Source organism: Cottoperca gobio, chromosome 9, assembly GCF_900634415.1.
Source record: "Cottoperca gobio chromosome 9, fCotGob3.1, whole genome shotgun sequence".
Lineage (NCBI taxonomy): Eukaryota > Metazoa > Chordata > Actinopteri > Perciformes > Bovichtidae > Cottoperca > Cottoperca gobio.
Genome location: NC_041363.1, coordinates 29,264,327 through 29,286,346, shown reverse-complemented (window position 1 = coordinate 29,286,346; position 22,020 = coordinate 29,264,327). Strand labels below are relative to the sequence as shown.

The 22,020-nt window shown below is 41.3% G+C and overlaps 1 protein-coding gene across 1 annotated transcript in view; it reads right to left on the bottom strand.

Annotated features, from left to right (window-relative positions):
- Window positions 1–617: 617 nt before the first annotated feature.
- Window positions 618–22,020, bottom strand: part of cacna1ba (calcium channel, voltage-dependent, N type, alpha 1B subunit, a) — a 153,894-nt gene continuing 132,491 nt past the window's right edge. The window contains exons 37-49 of the mRNA XM_029438793.1: window positions 21,533–21,683; window positions 20,240–20,367; window positions 18,865–18,961; window positions 16,606–16,711; window positions 14,942–15,049; window positions 12,523–12,629; window positions 11,306–11,487; window positions 9,989–10,124; window positions 8,870–8,989; window positions 7,682–7,720; window positions 6,524–6,758; window positions 3,302–3,516; window positions 618–2,044 (exon numbers count right to left, since the gene is read on the bottom strand). Of these exons, the coding sequence (XP_029294653.1) occupies window positions 1,490–2,044; window positions 3,302–3,516; window positions 6,524–6,758; window positions 7,682–7,720; window positions 8,870–8,989; window positions 9,989–10,124; window positions 11,306–11,487; window positions 12,523–12,629; window positions 14,942–15,049; window positions 16,606–16,711; window positions 18,865–18,961; window positions 20,240–20,367; window positions 21,533–21,683 (2,179 nt within the window). The 3' untranslated portion in view covers window positions 618–1,489. The remainder of the gene's footprint in view (window positions 2,045–3,301; window positions 3,517–6,523; window positions 6,759–7,681; window positions 7,721–8,869; window positions 8,990–9,988; window positions 10,125–11,305; window positions 11,488–12,522; window positions 12,630–14,941; window positions 15,050–16,605; window positions 16,712–18,864; window positions 18,962–20,239; window positions 20,368–21,532; window positions 21,684–22,020) is intronic.

The following is a 22,020-nucleotide window of genomic DNA, read 5'->3' as shown; positions in this document are numbered from 1 at the left end:
ATTTGAGCATCTTTCAGCTGAATGTTTTGGTTTAATGGCCCAAATGTTATAATTTTGATTCAGTGTCACTCCTGTCCTCAAGCTGGTTTACAGCAGCAACAGACAGCTCAGATAAGCTTGGCACTATGTGCTCAGCACCAAACAGCAGACAAAGTTAGAGACAAGCTAGTGGAGCATTTAGCAGCTAAAAGAAGCGATTGCAGCAGGAAAACAACAATTAATGCAGCTTTAAGAGGAGACACTACAGATGAATAGGGTAAACAATGTATTTTAAAACGTTTTTTATTACAAGTTTTCGGAAATGTTTAAATTATCTTAATAAATATACAAACTGAAATTTGGTTCTAATATTTAAATTAAAATAAAGAATTTTTTAAACATATGCCAGGTTCAAAATTCTTTTTTCATTTGGTTGATATTTTACAGTCAAAGGTTTTTACAGAGGGGATTTTGGAAATCTCTTTGTATCACTCCATAAATCAGAAAATACAGAGAATATAGAGAGGAATGAAAGTGGAAAGTTTGGTGTATGTAAGTGCTACTGAACATTATGTAATATAACTGTTGGTGAATTTAGGAGAAATCTACAGACACAAACACACAAAGTTATTCAAATAAACTCCTGAATGTGGACTTTGTTGTTTTCTTTCCACTAGCATGTAGTGTCTCGCCTTAAGCTCATGAACTTTATAAGGTAATAGGGTAGGTAAAATAAGGTAAAATAATATGTCAATGTTGTATTTACAGGTTGTTGTGCTTCCTCCAAATGCCCGGGGCAAAAAACTATTTATACAGTTTTAAGATTTTTTTAAATTTCTATTAGAAAGATTAAACCATAGAGTTCGATGAACAGACTCATCGTAGATTATTAAGAGCAAAGCAGCATGACCAGTGCAAAAATAACCTCTTTTTTGCTTTAATGTGAATAAAGCTTTACTGCTCAGTAATCAGAAACAAATGACCCTGAAGAGAAACAGCTAAATATATCAGCACTAGTCTTTATGTGAATGGTTTTCCTGGAATACAGACTGCCGGTATGAATGACACTCAGCAGATCTGGTAGTTTATCTCAATCATCCAAAGATTTATATGGATCTTCTCTATTCTTCCAACATCAGGAGATTTTATCATCTTAATATATAGTCTTTGTTTATCATGTTATGCTGTTTGAGGGTCAATATGGTGGTGTCAACAAAACAGTCAACACAAATCAAGACAGCTACAGTAACACATCTGCTATTGGCAAAAGTCTACTCTGTTTCATAATGCTACGTGTCTTTTTATAAAGATGACACTTTTATTGTTCAAATATTACCCACGTTCTCCCTCTTTAGATGTTCTCCCTAACCTTTGCTCTCCAAGTTAGGATAAAAACACAGCATTAAATACACACATTGATAATGTACTGTAAACTAAAGCCTTGTAAGAAGATGATAAAACTCATCACAATTCCTCAAAAATGCATTAAAAAGGTTGGTTTAAAGCCATGCTAGCACCATTCATCCTCTTCTGCCTCCTGGTAATACCTGTGTGCCCCAACACCAGAGCCTGGGCTGGTGCTGCCCCCGGAGCTGAAGTGGTACCCGTTGGGCACCCCAAGGTTCTGCTGCGGAGTAGGAAGCACGGCTCCCATCATGCGAGGCAGTGCGGTCCGAGATGAGCGTCCTGCACGGGGGCTGGGCAACAGTGACACTGCATCCTGAAAGACGTCCAGCTGGTCCCAAAGGCTGCCGTAGAGGCTACCCAGGGCCTCTCCGTGGCCCTGGCCCAAGAAGGGCTCGGAGCTGATACGAGTGACGGGGCAAGGGAAGTAGTGGGAGCCGCTGTGCCAGAGGGCGTTGTGCTCCGAGAGGCCGCGGCTCAGCCGGCCGGAACTCAGAGAGGCTTGGCTGGACACAAAGTGCACAGGGGATGTATTGGCAGTCTTGTAAGCCACCCTGGGCCGCGGGGTGAGGGGGGTCTGTGGGAGCTGCCGACGTCCGCGGGTTGGCGTTCTAGAACTGGAGCTCAGTGCCACTGGGCTGCCTTTAACCCAACCACTGCCCTGGGTGAAAATTGGACAAGCAATTTGAAACGATAGAACGATGATGAAATGATGTAAGAGAGCAAAGTAAAAGGGAAGGAAACAGGGACAGGGCCGCCGGAGGGAGGAAAGGAAAGACACCGACATGTGTTGTGCCATGACACAAAAGATGACAGACAACACATGATGTAGAGAACAAACACAGAGAAGACAGAATGAAAGAAGAAGCAATAATGGAAAGGTAACACCAGATAGACAAAATGGATGGAAAATGATGAAAAGAGAAAGTGGGAAAAGAAGTGAAAGTCCATGAGAGGCTGCACTAAATGCAGAGAGAGGAGAACGTAGTAGTAAGAGCATGCAGAGCATTTTCTTTATATTCTCTTTCCCCTATACTTCCATCCCTACATTCAACATACTTTCTGTACCATGCTGGTCTAAGACTGCTTCATCAGTCATCTTAAAAGGATAGTTTGGATGTTTTTGTATGAGGTACATATCCATTATCAGTGGAAAACCTACAGTAGATGCCTCCAGTTTGGAAAAACAGACAGGATTATCGGCTCGGAAGCAAAGCAGTGTACTGCTGTGGATGGGGGAAGCAGCAAAACGTGTTTTAGCCACCTGAAAGGAAGGCCCACTTGGTTATAAAAATCAGTTTAAGTGTACGCTACACAAACAAATTAAATTAGCAGTAGACCAGCAAATTCTGTGTTCTGCGAGGTAAAATCACAGAGCATAGATACCGGCTTTAATTCCCTGCTGGAAAGGGCTAGAAAGGTAAAGTGTTATATTCTAAATATAGCGTACACTTAAACTGACATTGATTTTCTTTTAGGTGGGCCTTTTTGTATGTGGCTAAAATATGTTTTGCTGCTGCCCCTGTTCACAGCAGCACTTTGCTTAGCTTCTGGGTGGTAACTTTGTCTGCTTCTCCAAACTGGGGGTGTGCCGACCGCCACTGTAGGTTATACACTGACAATGCATATCTCATACAACCCCACTTCAAAACATCAGAATTATCCCTTTAACCTCAAATGATTATAAAGTGCTTTTTTGATCAGGTTCTACACAGGTCTAAATGAACATTTGTCTAATGACTATTATGAGCAGAAGCAATGGATTTCAGAGTTTGATGTAAATAGAATTTTCTGTCTGATAAGAATGACATTCTGAAGGTAAATTGTGTTCAAAGATAGTGAACACTGTCCGATGATCTCCCCTTCACCTTGTGTAATGCCTTGTCTGTCCCTAATCTTCATGCCTGTGCCCTCCCACCTGCTTGTTGCTGGTTTCCTGCCCCTCGCTGGGGGAGGCGGCACAGCTGGCGGTGGCAGATTTGGTGTGACAGTGTTCCCGGCTGCAGTAGCGGTCGCAGGAGTAGTAGCGCTGCTTGTCCGCCGAAGAGTGCTGTTTCCTGTTGTGGGAGCGGCCACGGTCGTGGGCTCGCTCTCTGGAGGCAGCTTGCTCAGACTCTTGCTCTGCTGGTGCACCTGTCGAGGAGGAGAATATTGCAGGATGAAGGGTGATGTTTCTAAACTCTACATCATATTACAGTCCTGGCTACTGTGACTTTTGCTGTCTTAACTTTGGTTCATTAGGGCTTTGAGGGCCAGTATTCTTGTCATCAATTTATTACAGACTCTGTGGTTTATGACCAATTACTAATGACTTTTTAACATTTGTAACCGCATACTCGGATGGTTGTTACTCTTCATTAATGATAAACAATATTAATTAATAATTAATATTAACTGCTGTAAATATTAACTGTTACTGCAAAGAGTCTCTGGGAGGTTGTAGTTCTGTAGTAGTAGCACTATAGTAGTAGTAGTAGTAGTAGTAGTAGTAGTAGTAGTAGTAGTAGTAGTAGTAGTAGTAGAAGTATTAGTAGTAGCTAATGGTAGTGGAATAAGTGATAGTAGTAGTAGTAGTAGTAGTAGTAGTAGTAGTAGTAGTAGTAGTAGTAGTAGTAGTAGTAGTAGTAGTAGTAAGTAAGCAGAGAACAAATTTCACTGTGTGTGCTCTGCATGTGTGACCATTAAAAAGAGGGTTTCATCCCTCCGACTCTATCTATTATCTAGTAGTAGTAGTAGTAATAGCAGTAGCAGTAGCAGTATTAAGTATCGTCCGGCAGTGGCTGAGTCAGTAGGGGCTTGGACTGTGAGCCGTAGGGTTGCTGGTTCAAGTCACCGACCTAAAAATAAAATGGAGTGTGACTGTGGTCTTGGAGAGGTCCCAGTTCACCTCCTGCCCTGCCGTGGTGCCCTTGAACAAGGCACCGACATCCCCCTTCCCCCCTCACTCCCATTGCTCCCCGGGCAGCTGTACATTAGCTGCCCACTGCTCCTAATACTAGACTGCTGGTACTAGGATGGGTTAAAAGCAGAGAACAAATTTCACTGTGTGTGCTTTGCATGTGTGACCATTAAAAAGAGGGATTCATCCCTCTGACTCTATCTATTATCTAGTAGTAGGGCCTAGTAGCAGTAGTAGTACCATCCGGCAGTGGCTGAGTCAGTAGGGGCTTGGACTGTGAGCCGTAGGGTTGCTGGTTCAAGTCACCGACCGTAAAAATAAAATGTGCGATGCTAACATCTGAATGGCACACTTTACAAAAAGCACGAGTTTGCCCGACTCTGCTTTAATAAAGTTTTAACTTGTTTGGCAGGTACAACCGCGTCTCCATCTATCTCCCGTTCACTGTGACTCATCCATATGTTTTCGTCTTCTTCTGTGTTATTGTTCTTGTTTTCTTCTTCTGTGTGTTTACTGGCGCATAACGTTTTTCAGCTAAAGTTAAACATAATACTGCCACCTGCTCTACCGGAGGCCACTTTACCACTTTACACTTTTTTTTAATACGCCTATTTTTTTTTGAAAGGTTAAAAATACGGGATAATTACGGGAAAATATTTAAACGGGAGAAAAACGGGATGGAAGTGAAAATACGGGTAGTATTAGTAGTAGTAGTAGTAGTAGTAGTAGTAGTAGTAGTAGTAGTAGTAGTAGTAGTAGCAGTAGCAGTAGTAGTAGCAGTAGTAGAAGTAGTAGTAGAAGTAGCAGTAGTAGTAGCAGTAGTAGTAATAGAAGTAGCAGTAATAGTAGTAGTAGGGCCTAGTAGTAGTAGTAATAGTAGTAGTAATAGTAGTAGCAGTAGTAGTAGCAGCAGTAGTAGCAGTAGCAGTAGCAGCAGCAGTAGCAGTAGTTGCAGTAGCAGTAGTAGTAGTAGTAGCAGTAGTAGTAGTAGCAGTAGTAGTAGCAGCAGTAGTAGTAGTAGTAGCAGGAGCAGTAGTAGTGGTAGCAGTAGTAGTAGTAGTAGCAGTAGCAGTAGTAGTAGTAGTAGCAGTAGCAATAGCAGTAGTAGTAGTAGTAGTAGTAGTAGTAGTAGTAGTAGTAGTAGTAGTAGTAGTAGTAGTAGCAGTAGCAGTAGCAGTAGTAATATGTCTGCACCAAAGGTCAGTTATAGAAGTCAGTCTGGATCAAAATGGTGGACTAAGAGACCAACATTCTCATCAATAGAGACACACCGCTAGCTTGGCTAAAAGGGATAGGCCTAGGCTATGGTGAGCCCCCCAGACTGTAACACTAAAGGCTTTTTATCCCTTGTGCTGACATGTGTCTGTCTAGCCAGCCTTGCTCTGCCGAGAGGCTGCTTGCAAATGACTTGGTCGTTGGCTGTTCATGTCTGTCAGTGTATTTTATCTTAATAAAGAGCATGCATAGGGAGCTGCAGTCTCAAAGCCAGCCTCAGAGAGAGCATTGCTGATCTCTATCACAGCCGAGCCCTGCAGGCTGGCCATCACTCTCTCTACTTTAACACTCTTACATAAGGTGCTATGTATGTGAATGGGAAGTTATATTGTTCCATGACGGATGAAATTATGGCTGTAAAGTAGGCTACTGTGCAGTGTAACACTTTAGTACACTTTTGTGTACACTTTTGTATAATTAACATAAATATCAAGCATTTGACATCAAACATTACGATTAATTAAGATATTACTTATTATATGTCATCAACTTTTGGTTATTGTTCTGAGCTTTTTGTGCTTTATTTATTTATTTGTATAATTTTCTTAATTTATGCATAATTTAGTGCAAAGACTGTCAACAGATAGGCTGGCTCTATACACAATCTGAATATCACACCTCTGCAGCTAACTAATTAACACATTATATCTTGTTTGTGTAATACAGGCAATAGTAAAAACAATAATTTGATGGACAACTTCGTGGTACTTAGCTACTGCCAGGCAACCAGTAGAGTCCCATCTCCACCAGAAAGTGGATATCCCAAAATGTCTAACTGTTCATTTATTAACATTGTTGATCAATTTGGGCTATCACACTTATTGTATGGTCATGGAGATATCAGTCAATAATTCATTCATTATTATTGATGAGGCTTTAGGGTCTTTTGGTTCAAATATCAACCAATGGGACCACAGTATTGTACACTGTGCTCTCTACTGTGTGTGTGGATACGTTCGTACTCACCAGCAGAGCTGGGTGGTTGTCCACCCAAAGGTGTATCCAAAGACCTCTGCCTCTTTTCTCTGTCTTTTTCTCTGTCCCTGTCTCTGCGATGGTGGCAGCGGTGGTGGTGGTGATGGTGGTGGACTCGATCCTGACTGGGTTTCTCCACGGTGTAGTCCCTCAGGTTGACCTCCTGGGGCCGCTGTGGGGCCACAGTGGAGGCGGAGCGCTTCATAGGGCTGGCATCAGAAACAGACTGAGGGAGGAGGGAGACAGAGAAACTTACTGAGAATCATGTACATACAAATATACATACATATATACATTATATTTATTCTGTCAAATATTATACAATATCTAGTTTTTCTATTATATATAATAATACACATATATTTTATATTATATTCTAGTCTATTGCTGCACTGTACTAGCATATATATAATGTTACACTATGTTTCCATCTTTCACTTTACTATATCATAATTTTTATAATATATTATGTTAATATATTATACAGTTGTTTTGTATCATGAACCTGTCACTTTAAAATTCTCCAAATGTTCTTGTATACTATTTTCTATTTTGTTCTTATTTAAGTGTTACATACCTCTTATTATTATTATTATTATTATTATTATTATTATTATTATTATTATTATTATTAGTATTATTATTATTTACTTTCTCTATTTATCTTTATTATTTATTTGGTTGTGCTGCTACAACAACCAGATTCAATAAAGGTTCATCTCATCTTATTTCTGGTGTTTTGGGAGGACATTCTACGATTACATTCATATACTGTAACAAATGTTAAGTTTTGAAAGGCTGAATCTGATATTTTATTACACAATGTATAGATAATTTGACTGTTTTAGGAACCCAGAAAAGCATTTTAAGTTTTCAAATGCTACAGAGAGGGGATTTAAGGTGTGGCACCACAGACAAATCAGGTTCATGATCCACAATAAAATGGCACCTCGTTATATGGTGATATTACCACATGTGATACCATGTGATCAACTGACATTACCATCTCACGTTGCAATCCAAATACATTGTCATGTATTTGGATTACGGTACTGGCATTGCGGATTTAAGAGTTCACCTAGCCGGACCAGAAACATCTCTACAATGTCAAACCTCAAACAAGGGTGTGCCATGACAGCATGTACATACAGCTAGATGGATCCCTGGAGAGTGGTGTGAGTGGCTCCGCTGTTATGCAGGAGAGGGATAAAAGACAGACAAATAGAAAGAAAGAACAGCAGAGAAAAAGATCAGAAATGTTAACCAAGATCAACAACATCTGTAGTTTGTGGTTATAGAAATGTTCAAATCTGGCCCAAAGCCATTTGGAGCCACAATCATAATTTTGGTTGGAATCAGGAGAAAGAAGATACTGGACAAATAGCTGGCGCCCTGCCAGGATTTAATCAGATTACTTCTCCTCTGCAGTGAGAGGAGGATCAACAACAGCTCTTCCAATTGGGCTGTGAAAGGAATGCACCTTGAATGCATGAATCGATCAACATCACTCAGGAAATTAGAAGCTTATTATATTTCATAAGATCTAGTTGTGACGGTCTTATTGGAAAAAAAAAAACCTTGTCTGAGTGTTTTTTTTATTTTTAATAATATAGGAACAGCTAACTTTTTCCCTCACACACAGAACATATGAGCTATGTTAAGTGAAGTTTAACATTCACGTTTTTCAGTTGTCTGTAAGATCACAGAGAAATCATAGAAGACAACATTTACCTACAATACCACTGAAAATTGGACTAACCAGCAAGACAAACTTGCTACAACATGCAGGTCAGCATGCCTTCATTTTTACAGAACTCACATTCCGTCAACATTAACTTTGAATATTTTGGTTTGAATCGGTCCACTAAAGGAAAATTAACGCATTAATGTTAACCTTGACACTGAACAGTATTTTAGCGAACAAGTGAGTGAATCAAACTTCTGCTGCGCAGTGGAGGGCTCAGACAGCTGTGATAATGCCAAGTAAGAAGGAATAAGAGGGACTGAGTGGCTCTGTTCAAACTGCCACAGTTTGGGAATGACAACTGGAGTACAGAATGTCATGGGCACTGTGTGCAGGTGAACCATTACAGTCTGATGAAGCGATGCAGTGCCATTTCTGCTAATCTTGCAATAGACAAAATCAATGGAACATCAAAACAAAAATTGCACAACAAAAGTGAGACTAAAATGTTACCAATAAAAACTATAAAGTCTTTTGGTTGTGTTCACTAAAACTAACATAATATTGAATGATGACTAAAATGTGACTTTTGTCAAAAGACTAAATCAAAAGGTTCCAAAAGGACCACAGGCGTGGTGAAGATGAGGGTTCACCTGCAGCTCAGCATTGAGTCGAGGCATAGAAGCAGCTCTGCCCTGGTTCTCTAGACCTGAGCCAGGGACTGGGATTGTACGGCTGGCACTGGTCTCCATATTCTCCATCTCCACCAACTCCTGGAAGTACACACAAACAAACAAAATCTCATTAGCATCAGGTTTCCTCTTTATTTCACCTTTAGCAACAGTATTCTTCCGCAGGTGAAGACATGATGAGACTAAGACTTACATTAAAGTTTACTCAAACTCAGCTCTCCCTGCAAACTCCATAAATACCAAACATTTTCAAACTAAAGTCAGTATTAAAATAATGGTCTCAAATAACAGCCACGATGAACAAATAAAGGCTGGGTAATGGCTCACATGGTTTCCTCAGCACTATTTCTACCAGCACAACAAAAGAGATATTTCATACGAGGGGTTTCACAGAATAATCATTCATCTTCGGTTTTAGCCTTTAGGGTTATCCCCTTTGAAATGCTGGAAGGCTTTTAATATGAAACATCTGAGCAGGAAGTGTTGAGCAGCTTAACAGTCATCGACACAATGCAAAAAGAAAGTGACTGTAAATAACTAGTGAATACAAACATTGTTAAAGAGAGAAACTGAGAGCAGTAGGGTGGTGAGACACCATTCTGTTGTTGTACCAAATGAATGAGTGCTGTGGGAATATACATTATACTGAATGTATTAAGACAACAGATACACATGGAGGAAGTGTTGCAGTAACAGCTTCTTTTCTTAAATATGATAAGACTTCTAAATCAGGGGATATTATAACTAAATGCCTGTTTTTAAAATCTCTACATTTCTAATACAGGTTTGGTTCTTTTTGCAATTGAGGTAAATAAGACCACGGCCACTGTTTGAGAATTCATGGTGCATTCAATGACATTTGCTATATTTGAAATTCCTCAACTCTTCACATGACTTTCACACGAGTGTTGTGTTCCTTCTTAATTTGTACTTTTACTTGAAAGATGTTTACAATAACATTTAATATACAAACAGTATTCTAACCTTTGTCATTCTGTCACTTGACATGACTCAGCCACTCACTCAGCCAAACACACTTGGAATATATTTAAATGTTGTAAATGTGTCTGTGTACAGTACCTGCATGACAGCAGAGTCCGGTGTGTCCTCTGATGGGCCCCTGGACATGGTGCTCTTAGTCTTAGCACGGGGCGCCTCCTTAGGTTTCTCCATCACCCAGGAAGATGATGCCTTGATGTTGTGGTCATGTCCTGGCCTGTGTGTTGTAGCAGTCAAAGCTCAGCATAATAATAATAATAATAATTATAATAATAATAATATTTTTCTGTTGAAGAACCACTTTTAGCATTGCAGGGGTCTCTTGACACCATGTTGCGTGACATTGTTACATTTAATCTGCATATGTCTGAGGAGCTTTTCAGTTATCCAGGTGCGAGGAGATCTATCAATGCTAAATCAAAGGCAAATGGATTTAGGTAGATTTCTTGACGATGTTTCAGCTCTCATCAATAAAGCTTTATTATTTCTAACTGACTGCTGGGGAGTCCCTGTCATTTACTGAAATAACCATGACTCAACAAAGAAGGGCTCAATGTCACCACTTATCATCAGCCGCTTCCTAAACTGTCTTCACATCAAGGATTTCCGTCCACGGTTTCCTGGAAGATTTCAATGTCCCGGACAACTTCCGGTCAAATATAATTTGTGTTTATCGAGCTTGAAAACAATTGATAGGCAGGCTATATGAGGAATTACCTTATGACATGAGTATACATCAAATCATTTCTGTTCTTTATAGGCCTTTTCTCAGATAAAAATAGCCTAAAATAAAAACTCTTTGAAAACAGAACTTTCATCACAGCGATAGAGCGGCATCAGAGCGGCATCAGAGCGGCATCAGAGCGGCATCAGAGCAGCTGGTGCCGGCTAAAAAAAGATAATATGGTGCTCTATCTAGTAAATAAGAAGTGATACAGCCAGTGAATTATTATCACTTAAGATGTTACCTGCCTGGAACTCCACACCACAATTTGCAATATGCTAATGTTTTGTTGCTATTTATGTATTTATCTGAATAAAAAATACTAAGTGTAATGCAGTTCCTGAGCTTTCCTTTTTTCACAGAGTTAATCAGTCCAGCTGCTGACTGCGTAATGTCCGGCTGCTCTCTGAGTAAATCAGGCACTGAATACAACCACAAACTCAATGAAAATCTCAGCAAACATTTGTACAACGCCATTCCCTTAAAGATCTGGCTTCTGTCTTTAGTTTGTCTAGGGTAAGTCAGGATTCTTAGCCTGGAGGCAGTGAACTGCACCTAAACCTACTGTAACCTTATTTGAAAGTGTTAATGTTGTAAAGTCACACTTGGCTTTTACTCTAGATGTAGTATTGATGTGGTAACTGAAGTTTTATTTCCTGAAGCGTTGAACTTACAGCGTGCCTCCATTGTTGAGGGAGTTGGAGCTAGGTCTGGTCTGTGGCTTGGACTTGGCATTGGATTTAGGCTGGGGCTGAAGCATGCTGGGAGGCTCCACACTGTTTAACATCATAGGCAGATCGTTCTCCTGCATGTGAGTCAGAGGCAGCAATGGCTTAAACAGAGCCCCGACCTTGCACTGTGGAGGAAAGACGTATGGCAACATGCTGAAGACACTCAGAGGCAGCAGGCAGAATATTGTTGCACCTAGGTCTGACAGCAGGGTGTCAGAACTACCCAGATGTGGAGAATAGGGCAAACATATTCATATCTTGCAGTCATGCTTTCTATCTGGCACATCTGTGTGTATCTATGTGAGTGTTTGTGTGTGTGAAATCAAACATGCACCTGTACAGTAGATGTGCAAAATTGCAAATAACCACCAGCCAGCAACCAAATGCAGGTTCGTCTTTGGCTGTGGTTGCTAAGGGGGTAGCAGTAGTTTAGTCCAAAGGGACTTGGCTTGAGAACTGGAAGTTTGACAGTTCAAGTCCCTGAATGGATGAAGTACCTGGAGATGAGCCAGTTCTCCTCCTGGGCTCAAATGGGGATACGGCAGGTGGTATGTGAGATAATTAGATGTAATAAAAAATACATAAGTTATGCATAATTACTAAATTAAATATACTATAATAAGTCGTAAATTGTCAACTGCCACAACAAGGGCAATCACGTTCACTATTGTGTTTATTCAGAGAGAAAGACATATCAGAAAGACACAGTTTAATGCAAAATACACGCCGTCTTAGTCGTATTGCATGATTACAAAAAAGTGATGGCATGTGTCTTTTTATATAGGTATATGTTTTGCGCTGGTCAGGGGGTACTCCGCTGAAAAATATATTCTAAGGGGGAACATTATTGAAGAACGTTTGAGAACAACTGCATTAATACAAGCATCATGAGCAGGTAACCAATCAATGGGTGCCTTTACACAGAAAACATTAAAATTGGCAAAACGGTTGATAGATTTTGTAATTCACCAGGGAATGGCTAGTGAATACAAAATCATCTTCTTTATATGTTTGTGTGCATGCAGGCATACGGTGAAAGTGTGTATCAGTGTGTGCAGGCATAATATATGTGGGCCCATGCGTACTAGTACATCCAATGTGTGTTTGCTTCAGTGCATGTTTGCGTGTGTGTGTGCAGACAAGTGGTGTGGGTGTTGTACCTGGGAGCCCTGTTGCTGCTGCTGCTGCAGCCTTCTCGCTCGATTCTGCTTATAGTAGTCAAAGATCATCAGGGCCGCATAAACCTTCCCTACCGTCAGTTCATTGTCTGAGGAGGTGAGGAGAGAATGAACGAGGTGAGGTAGGAGGACAGTACAGGAAACATAGAAAAGATGAGCGGAGAGGAGAGAGAGAGGAGAGAGAGGAGAACGGAGGAGAGAGAGGAGAAGAGAGAGACTAAGGGAGAGACGAAAAGAGGAGACTTTTTATTTTATTTTTCAAAAAATGCTTTATTTACATATTTTTTACTTGTGGTGGAGGTCGATGCCTCAGATGTATGACTCAGGGCCGTTCTCTCACAATGATTCGAGAAGGACAACAATCTTCATCCCTGTGCCTTCTTGTCTCTGAAATTGTCACCAGCGGAGAGAAACTACGACATCGGTAACCGGGAACTACTGGCTATCAAGGTGGCATTGGAGGAGTGGCGGCACTGGTTGGAGGCAGCAGAGCATCCGTTCCTGGTTTGGACCGATCACAAGAACCTGCAGTACATTCAGTCTGAAAGACGACTCAAATCCAGACAGGCCAGGTGGGCCTTGTTCTTCACAAGATTTGACTTTGTCTTATCCTATCGCCCTGGGTCAAAGAACGCCAAGGCCGATGCTCTGTCCCGGCTGTTTGACCCGGACCCTACCCCCGGAACTTTTATTCTGCCACCTACCTGTGTAGTGGGGGCAGTTACTTGGGGTATTGAGGAGAAGGTCAAACAGGCCAACATTAACATGTTCAGCGGCAGACTGCTGTCCCTGTCCTGCTCCACAGACAGGCTCAAGAACTCTTTTGTCCCCCTGGCCATAAGACTATACAACTCCAGATGTGTACTGTCATATGTCTTTTAAGCTACTGGATGCCTAAATTTCCTCGGGATCAACAAAGTAGCTATCTATCTATTTATCTATCTATCAATAAGACGTCTCGTCATCGTCCTTCTGGTCTCCTGCATTCTCTCTCTGTGCCACACCGTCCCTGGGCAAAGATTTCATTGGATTTGGTCTCTACCCACGTCCGAGGGTAACACCACCATACTAACAGTGGTAGACAGGTTTTCGAAAATGGTACATTTCATTGCTCTGCCTAAACTTCTTTCTGCCAGAGAGACAGCAGAGGTCATGTTGTCACACGTGTTCCGAGTCCATAGGTTTCCCAGGGACGTGGTGTCGGACCGGTGTCCACAATTTATTTCACAGTTCTGGAGAGCATTTTGCTCTCTCCTAGGCACTGAGGTTCACAAGCCCTTCTCCGCAGTTCAGCTACATACAAGAGGATAGCGGACCGGAGATAGATCCCGGCTCCAGGTTATTCTCCCGACCAGAGGGTCTGGCTCTCCACCAGGGATCTCCTGCTGCGAGTCGAGTCCTACAAGTTGGCGCCTTTGTTTGTGGGTCCATTTCCTATCTCCAAGGTCATTAATCCAGTGGCGGTGAGGCTCCGTCCTCCACGGTCAATGAAGGTTCATCCCACCTTCCATGTGGCTCATGTCAAGCCAGTCAAGGAGAGTCTGCTGGTTTCCACAACCAAGCCCCCTCCTCCCGGTTCTTTGAGGGAGGGCACGTCTATACCGCCAAGCGTCTCCTGGCGGTCAGACGGAGAGGCAGGTGTCACCAGTATCTGGTGGACTGGGAGGGGTTTGGTCCAGAGGAAAGACAGTGGGTTTCCACAAAGAACATTGTGAACCACACCCTCATCCAGGACTTCCACCGTCCCGAATTTCCTGGGACATCAGGTGCCGTTCCTGGAGGGGGTGTACTGTAAGGGTTCCTGCTATCCATTAAATATTTACTGTTGTTTGTACTTTCTGTTTTATTTAGTGTTACTTACCTCTCCTCTCGTTTCAGTGTCTCCATTTCCTGTCCCATGTGTTTCCCATTAGTTCGTTAGTGCTTCCACTTGTGTCTCGTTACCCTGCCCACTTCCTGGCATATATAGTCTGTGTGTTTTGTTCCCTTCGTCGCCAGTTCGTCTTCGTACCTTCGTGTCGTAGAGTTCCAGGGTTTTCTCTTGTGTATCCTGATCCTGTTTAATCATTGACTTCCCGTTTCCCCAATCCTGCTTCCATGACCTGATTCTGCCTTCGCCTACTCCTTTCCTGTACAGTACAGCTTTTACTTCTACTAAAGACATTTTACCCATACAGTACTTCACTACCATACTTCAGTCTCTGAGTTGTTGCATTTGAGACCGTATCGTTACACATACCATGCATTTTGATGTTCTGTTGTATACATCATTTAGTTACTTTTGTTACATTTATTTCTTTATGTAATCTTTGAAATGTTACCTACTTAATCACTGCCTTAAGAGTTTGTGAGAAGGAGACTGTGTAAAAGTTCAAAATGTAAATAAGGATGAAATGCTTACGTTTATGTGGCGTCACCAACAAATCCATGGTCTTTTGAGAGAGGCTGGGCCACACTGTAGACAACTCCTTCTTTAACTCAGCATCAGATAATCGCTGGGCTACAATGCCTGGAAATCCACAGAGAGAGACACTTTTAACCAATTTTCTTAAAACACATAGATCGGCCGCCAGTTGCAGCAGCGTATACAGTGTTTAAATAAAAAAGGGGGAAAAGAGAGACAGAAAAACTGACAGAAATATCTTCCAACTTGTTAATTGACACAAAGCAAGCAAAGCAGCAAATTAGTTGTTCCTGAGGTCTGCATTGAGAAATCCTCATTAAAAGTGCAGATAGAGGCAGTGAAGACAGGAGACAAAATCCAGAAGACAAGCCCAGCACAACACAATGCCTTCTAATGACTTCAAATGGAAGTCAGATTTGCTTGTTTCCAGCTCTGAGAACAATAAATAGCAGCTGGCTATGTGTCACTCTGGTTGCTAAAGGTGCCATTTTACATACCATAACAGTGAGGAGAGTTTGGAGTTTCTTGACAGTTATTTGCTTCAGTTCATTTGCTAACATCTTAAAAGCACGCACACACTAGCTTTATTTGCAAAATCGGCAATTTCTAACAACCTGTCTAGCCCGGACACCTTTAAATCCTTTTTCAGTTTTTAAGTATATTGTCAGTATTGTCAATGATATGGATGACATTACAAATTGTAAAATGGATTGCATTTATTTATGTGTTGTAAACGCGCTTTACAACACATGTCAGCATTCACCCATTCACACACATTCATACAGAGTCAGAGGCTCCATGCAAGGTGTATATCAGCTCGTCAGTAGTGATCACCATTCACACACACTCACACACCATTGGCCATCGGGAGCAATTTGGGTTTCAGTATCTTGAGGTTGTGCCCAAGGACACTTCAACATGCTGACTGCAGGGGCTGGGGACCACTGGACGACCACTCAAACCTCCTGAGCCACAGCTTCCCCTTTGACTCACATAAAATCCAATTTCGGTCTTGATGCTGCAGTTTATAAACCCATTAAAAGCATAGATCATATACAATATTACAAAATATATTATAAGATACAGTGTATATACGGTATTCACTACCTTGGAAAATTTCCTCATCATGCTTATTTAGTTTAGGACACGAGGCATTAGAAGAAGAAGGACAATTAACCACACACAACTTTCACTATTCAGTACACAATGAAAAAATACTAAATTCTGACCTGCCAAGCCCATATGTAAAAAGGCATATATTAGCCAGGTTTCCATCCAAATATAACGCAATTTTTAACCAGGATTTTTTAGTACACAAATTGAAAATGTGCATTAAAACAGGTTGATGGAAACAGACCCAGGTCAGCAGAAAATGCTCTTCTTGGGCCAAACTTGTAACCAAGGGGTACCATATATTTGTCATGCCACCAAAACTCTGAAATTGTCATTGCTACTTCTGTATTGGCAGCTAAAAACACAAACTCTGGATGATCTATAATTATTCTTCTACTGTTTTTTTCTCAAACCAAGGTTACAGAGATGCATTATTCATATGCTGTCTTTTCTTGGGACGGAAAATCAGAGAGGATATCATTACATTAGTCTGTTCTAGTCATTTCTATTCACTTGCATTCAAATGACGTGTGGTGTAGTTGTCTGACCTGAAGCCAGTTTGATCTCCAAGGCAGTGCGAATAAGGGCCATTAGGGTGGAGGTAAAATGGACGCTGTTGTCATCAGCGATGGGCATGTTCATTTTGACGAGACGCTAAGGAGAGGAGACGAGTGGAGACAGAGAGACTTTAGATCACTGAGTGATAGCAAACAGCCCCATTAGAACATACAATTCACCCACAGAAATCAATCTGTGTGCTGCTGTGATTCAATACCTCCATGGATTCCCTCTCTTGGCATAGAGTACCTTAAAAGTGCTCTGCTAAATTTTGTTGAATGAGTGCAAGTTTGGCCATATTGATAAAATGTTACTGAGACTCAGTTCAGCACACAAAAAGCTTTCTCTACAAGTACGTACAGAGGAGACAAACTAGACATTCACATTCACTGCTATTGGCTACAGTATGCACTACGCTGCAAGTCAAAGTGCACTGGTGCAGGACTGACATTGACTGAAAAAAATGTGAGAGTAGGCATGTAACGCATAACCATGAAGGTGCCTCGACAATCGCAGGAGCTCGACTCTGTGGTTGCCATCCTAGCATCAACTTGGAGTTGAAGGGGTTGAGTGTACGCTACATGTACAATGGCAGCTATCAATAAAGAATGTCCATTCCACCAAGCTTGGGCAGCCTTAGAAGGAAGACTTGGTTCATATAGGGCTAAAGGCAACACTAGAGATGCATACACAATGCTGTGGGATTGTTGTTGTAAGAGTTGAGCTCCCCTAAACACAAAAAGCATTCATCTACATGTGCTATCAGTGACAGTGCAGAAAGTAAGAAAGACCAGTCAGAATGAGATGGAGATGGACAGCTGAGGGGCAAACACACACACACACACACACACACACACACACACACACACACACACACACACACACACACACACACACACACAACCTTGCATGTGGTCCCACATTCACCTTCACATACATACACACAAACAACCAGAGGCTGCGCAATCAATCATGTTCTTGACTGTTTTAGACAGAACGCTGGTCTAACATTTCAGAGTGAATGAGAAAACCTTGACCAATATTTTTTTTTAAGGCACATGAACTTTATACAACCCAATTAACACCTGGTACTAGCATGCAAAAATGTGAAGTATTTTGTATCATTTACACATTAAAATGTCTAAAGATTGACTAGACTTATATTATACAGTGTATTCTGTTGAGTTGTGTACTTACATTAACCCAAATGTTTCCAACTAATTTTCAACCCAGAGAATTATGTTACTTAAATGAAGGTAACGGTGCGCTTCATTTGGTCGCCTGCATGACGTCATATTCCCTTTGAGAATGAGTCAGTGTTGTAATTGTCTGCCAGAAGCTGTCATAAATTACATTTTTATACAGTTTTAAGCCGCATTGTTTCGATGCATTTTTTTTATCTTGGTCCTTTTAACTCTACATTTTAACCACAATATGCGGGTCCGTTTGTTTTGGAGAGGAGGAGACCTCTGTGGATAATTCGGCTCCTAGTAAAAACCTCTTGAACAATGAAAAATTAAGAAATGGTAACTGGGAGAAGCTGTGTGCAATGACATACTCCCATGATCCTTCACGGCGACACTCACACGTCTTTTGCTATTGTTTTGATTGAGAGACCGTCAATCCAATTGAGATTTATTTATCTCAGTCAATATTTAGCTAAAAATATGTAATATATACACCGACAAACACACGCATGTTTCACAAGTACACACAAACACAAATATTTCCAACAGTGGACAGACTGAGATGAGAGAAAGAATGAGAGGGAATGGGCAGCAAAGACAGAACCACAAAGTGAAAAGCACAAAGTATTACTCCCACGGAAAAGCAACAGAAGCTACACATACACACATCCACCTGTGCTCGCACACACACACACACACACAGACACACACTGCTCCACAAAATAAAACCCCAACTAGGGCATACAATTCAAAGGAAATAATAATAGTATGACATAAAGGAGCAAATTTCCTCCATAAACATAATATGCATATGTTGATTAACATAACTTTAAGTCTTAAGCTCTATGTTATTATCATTAGTGATGGGTATTAGTCCACACAAAGAAATAGTAAAGACAGTAAGGACGAGGTCGGGGCTTACACCAAAAATATCAGCACACTAGCAAAACAAAGTGAAGAAACGAAGGAACATTGCACAGCACAGACATTGGCTTGAGTTCACGCCAATGGGAGAAATATTGTCGAGCACAGGGAAGAAGGTGGAGGAGGATGAGGGTCTACCTTGTAGGCGACTCTTGGTGGACATTTCTTTCCCAAACCTAAGGGTGGGGACATGTGGAGCAGCATCTGATACATATCGAGGTACTTGATACGGCCACTTCACAGGGTAGGAAATCAAAAATAAACAAAACGCAAACAGAGAAGGATGAGGAGTTAGAGAAGGAGGAGAGGAAAAAAAGGAAGAAACCAACAAAACAAGAGAATAATGGAAAGGAAAAACAGAAATCTGTTGTTAATAGATTTCCTAGAGTGAGATGAAAGGTGGATGTCATCCTCGGCCGCTGTTTCGGGGCACAGGGATGCATCACTGTGGAGCTCAGGATCCCTGACAGAAAACATGGAATGGTAAAGAGTGAGTTTGGTTGGAGAGGAGAGAAGGGGAGTGAAGAAGGGAGGGTGGGTTTACCCAACACACAGAATGCTGATGGGAGGGAAGAGAAATGACAGCATAGTAACAGGGATGTCTGCCTCAGCATGCTAGCAGACATCCCACTGGTACTTCAACCTGGGTGCACGGATACAAAGGTTTCAATGCCAGCCCACCCTGTGGTTTGGGGCATAGCCTGGCTTTCCTCTGGCAGACGTCTTCATAAAAATATCATGTCAAATTCTTCATCAGGCTTTTAATCTGATTCATATTTTTTAACGATCAAGTCAAATCAAGTCAATTCATATTTACATAGCTCAATACCACAGATCACAAACAGGCCTCAAGGCTTTACAATCTGTATACGTCTCTATCTTTATACCCCTGAACGTAGTGATCAACACTTTTGAGCGTTTAAGCTGATTAGAGTAAAACATGTCTGCTGTCTAAAAAGTTATAGACAGGAGAAAGTAAGCATGGCAGGCAGCATGTTGGACAATGCCGTGGCTTTGAAAGCTTTGTTTCCACTCCGGCATCATCAACCAAAGCCAGTCAGTTTGGAGGGGCGGATGCTAGTGTAAAGGCGATTTCATTGGTGCACAGCCATTCAGTTAAGTCTTTTGGCATAGAGGTACACAAAGCACCCTATTGACGGAAATGTCTGGTATTTGCAAACCTTGTATGCTACCCTATTAGGGCAGTTCTTCCCTAAGCCAAGGGGGGGTGAGATAATGCGTAACAAATTGTACATATCCTTATAGGAAATCCGTCCGCTGTGGAAAAGAACAAGCACATAATAAACAAACATTCAAGACAGCTTAAAATAAATAAATGATTATCAGTGGGCTGACTGCATACAACAGGGAATAGGAACAAGGCTTGTGCATGAGGTCTCATTAAGTCACCTTAGTCACAAACGGGGGAAGAGAAGAGTAAGGTTAGGGTATCTGTTCCCCCGCTTTACTTTGTATGCTACTCTCTGGGGCCCAGAGGGAAGCGTGAACATACCATGCAGCCGGATCGTACTCGGCCCAAACCCGGATGAACTCATCGAGATGATGAGGCCCCAGGATGGAGGAGTCTCTGGTCAGGTACTCAAAGTTATCCATTATGACAGCCACAAACAGGTTCAGCATCTGGAAACCAGACATAAGGTTGAGTTTACGCCTGTGTTTGGCCTTATCATAGTAACATCTAAACTGACATTTTGGAACACCCTTTAAGGGTAATTTCTGTATTTTTCAACCTGGCACCTATTTTCCCATGAGTGGCTAATGGGGACAATTTTTGTAATTGGTCCAGTATTGAGGGAGATCGACTTGCTGGATCATTTTTTACAAACAACATGGGAAAATAGGATCCAGAAAAATACCCAAGTTACCCTTGAAAAAATGCATTATTGAAATCGGCATGATTAACTTGTGGAAGCGAAGCAAATCTGCACAAATCTTTTGTGTCAAGTTCAGCTTTGGTGAACCCTGACATTCCAATTTGTGCTCTGAACAATGGCAACCATCTTGACAGTGCTAACCTTTGTGGGAACAGAGAGCCATAGTATTATATTTTAGCACTTGTATATAGCCCTGCTCTGTCAGAGTATAAACTGCTTCACTAAAGAGGTATTTCTTAAAAGAGATGATGATACAAATGTGTCACTTGAATAAGCTGAATAAACTGGCGATCAAGCTTTAGTAAGCCAGCTGGCATGCCAATTGAGCCACCTAGCTTGAAGAGCTATTGTGACTAGAAAGCGCTAGCATGTTTCTGGCTGGCTAGCTTGTTAGCGGTTAGCTGGTCAGCTACATTAGGTCACCAATTAGTCTTGCAAGTAGTCACTATGTGTCTAAATCTCTAACACCACCTCATTCTTGAGGAAATTTGGACGAACAAAGCTGTGCTACTTTCTGTTGTGACTGGAGCTGTGTAATCATTATGAAGTAGTTAAATGAAGGGCTTCACATTAGGATGACTATGCCAGCTAACTTCTCACCACAGACATCTAGGCCTTAGTTATACAATACTGAAATGGTGTAGTTTTTGCTACTTAATATGTGGAAAAAGTCCACTTTTCTTAGTAAGGTGCTTTAAAATAATATATTCATTTTTTTCTTCTAAATGCATTAAAGCTACAAACACTATAATAATGATCTAAAACTGATATATACAATGAGTCAAATAACATTTATTTACACTCAAATTCACAATCAAATGAATCTGAGCTTTTCTGTGAGGACAATGTGTCACATCTGAAAGAAAACATCAGGCCAACAATTACAGGGAAGAGCCAATGAAGCTACTAACCAGGAAGGAGCAGAGGAAGATAAAAGAAACAAAGTAGAAGTAGGCAAAATCACTTCCGCACTCTTTCCCATGGGATCCTGATCGCTCGTCACAAACTCTGTGGCTCAAACATGATAACATGATCTCGTGCCAGGCCTCGCCAGTTGCACTCCTGATGCACATAAAAACACAGACAGACAACACAGAAAAGCTTTGATTGAAGAGAAATACAGGGCTGGCAGCATTTTGCAGGCATGTAGTTCAGTTTCAACACCATTACACAGACATTATAAACTTTGCAACAGTATAATAACTAGTTACAGTTAGTATAAGGATATTGTTAGATATTGGAAAGTTAGATATCACTATCTAACGATATAGTTAGTTCTACCTATCCATAGAACAGTAAATGGTGGTCGGCATTCCCACAGTTTGGAGAAGCAGACAGGAGTAGGCCTTATCACGGGAGCAAAGCAATGTCGTGATGTGGACAGGGGCAGCAGCAAAAA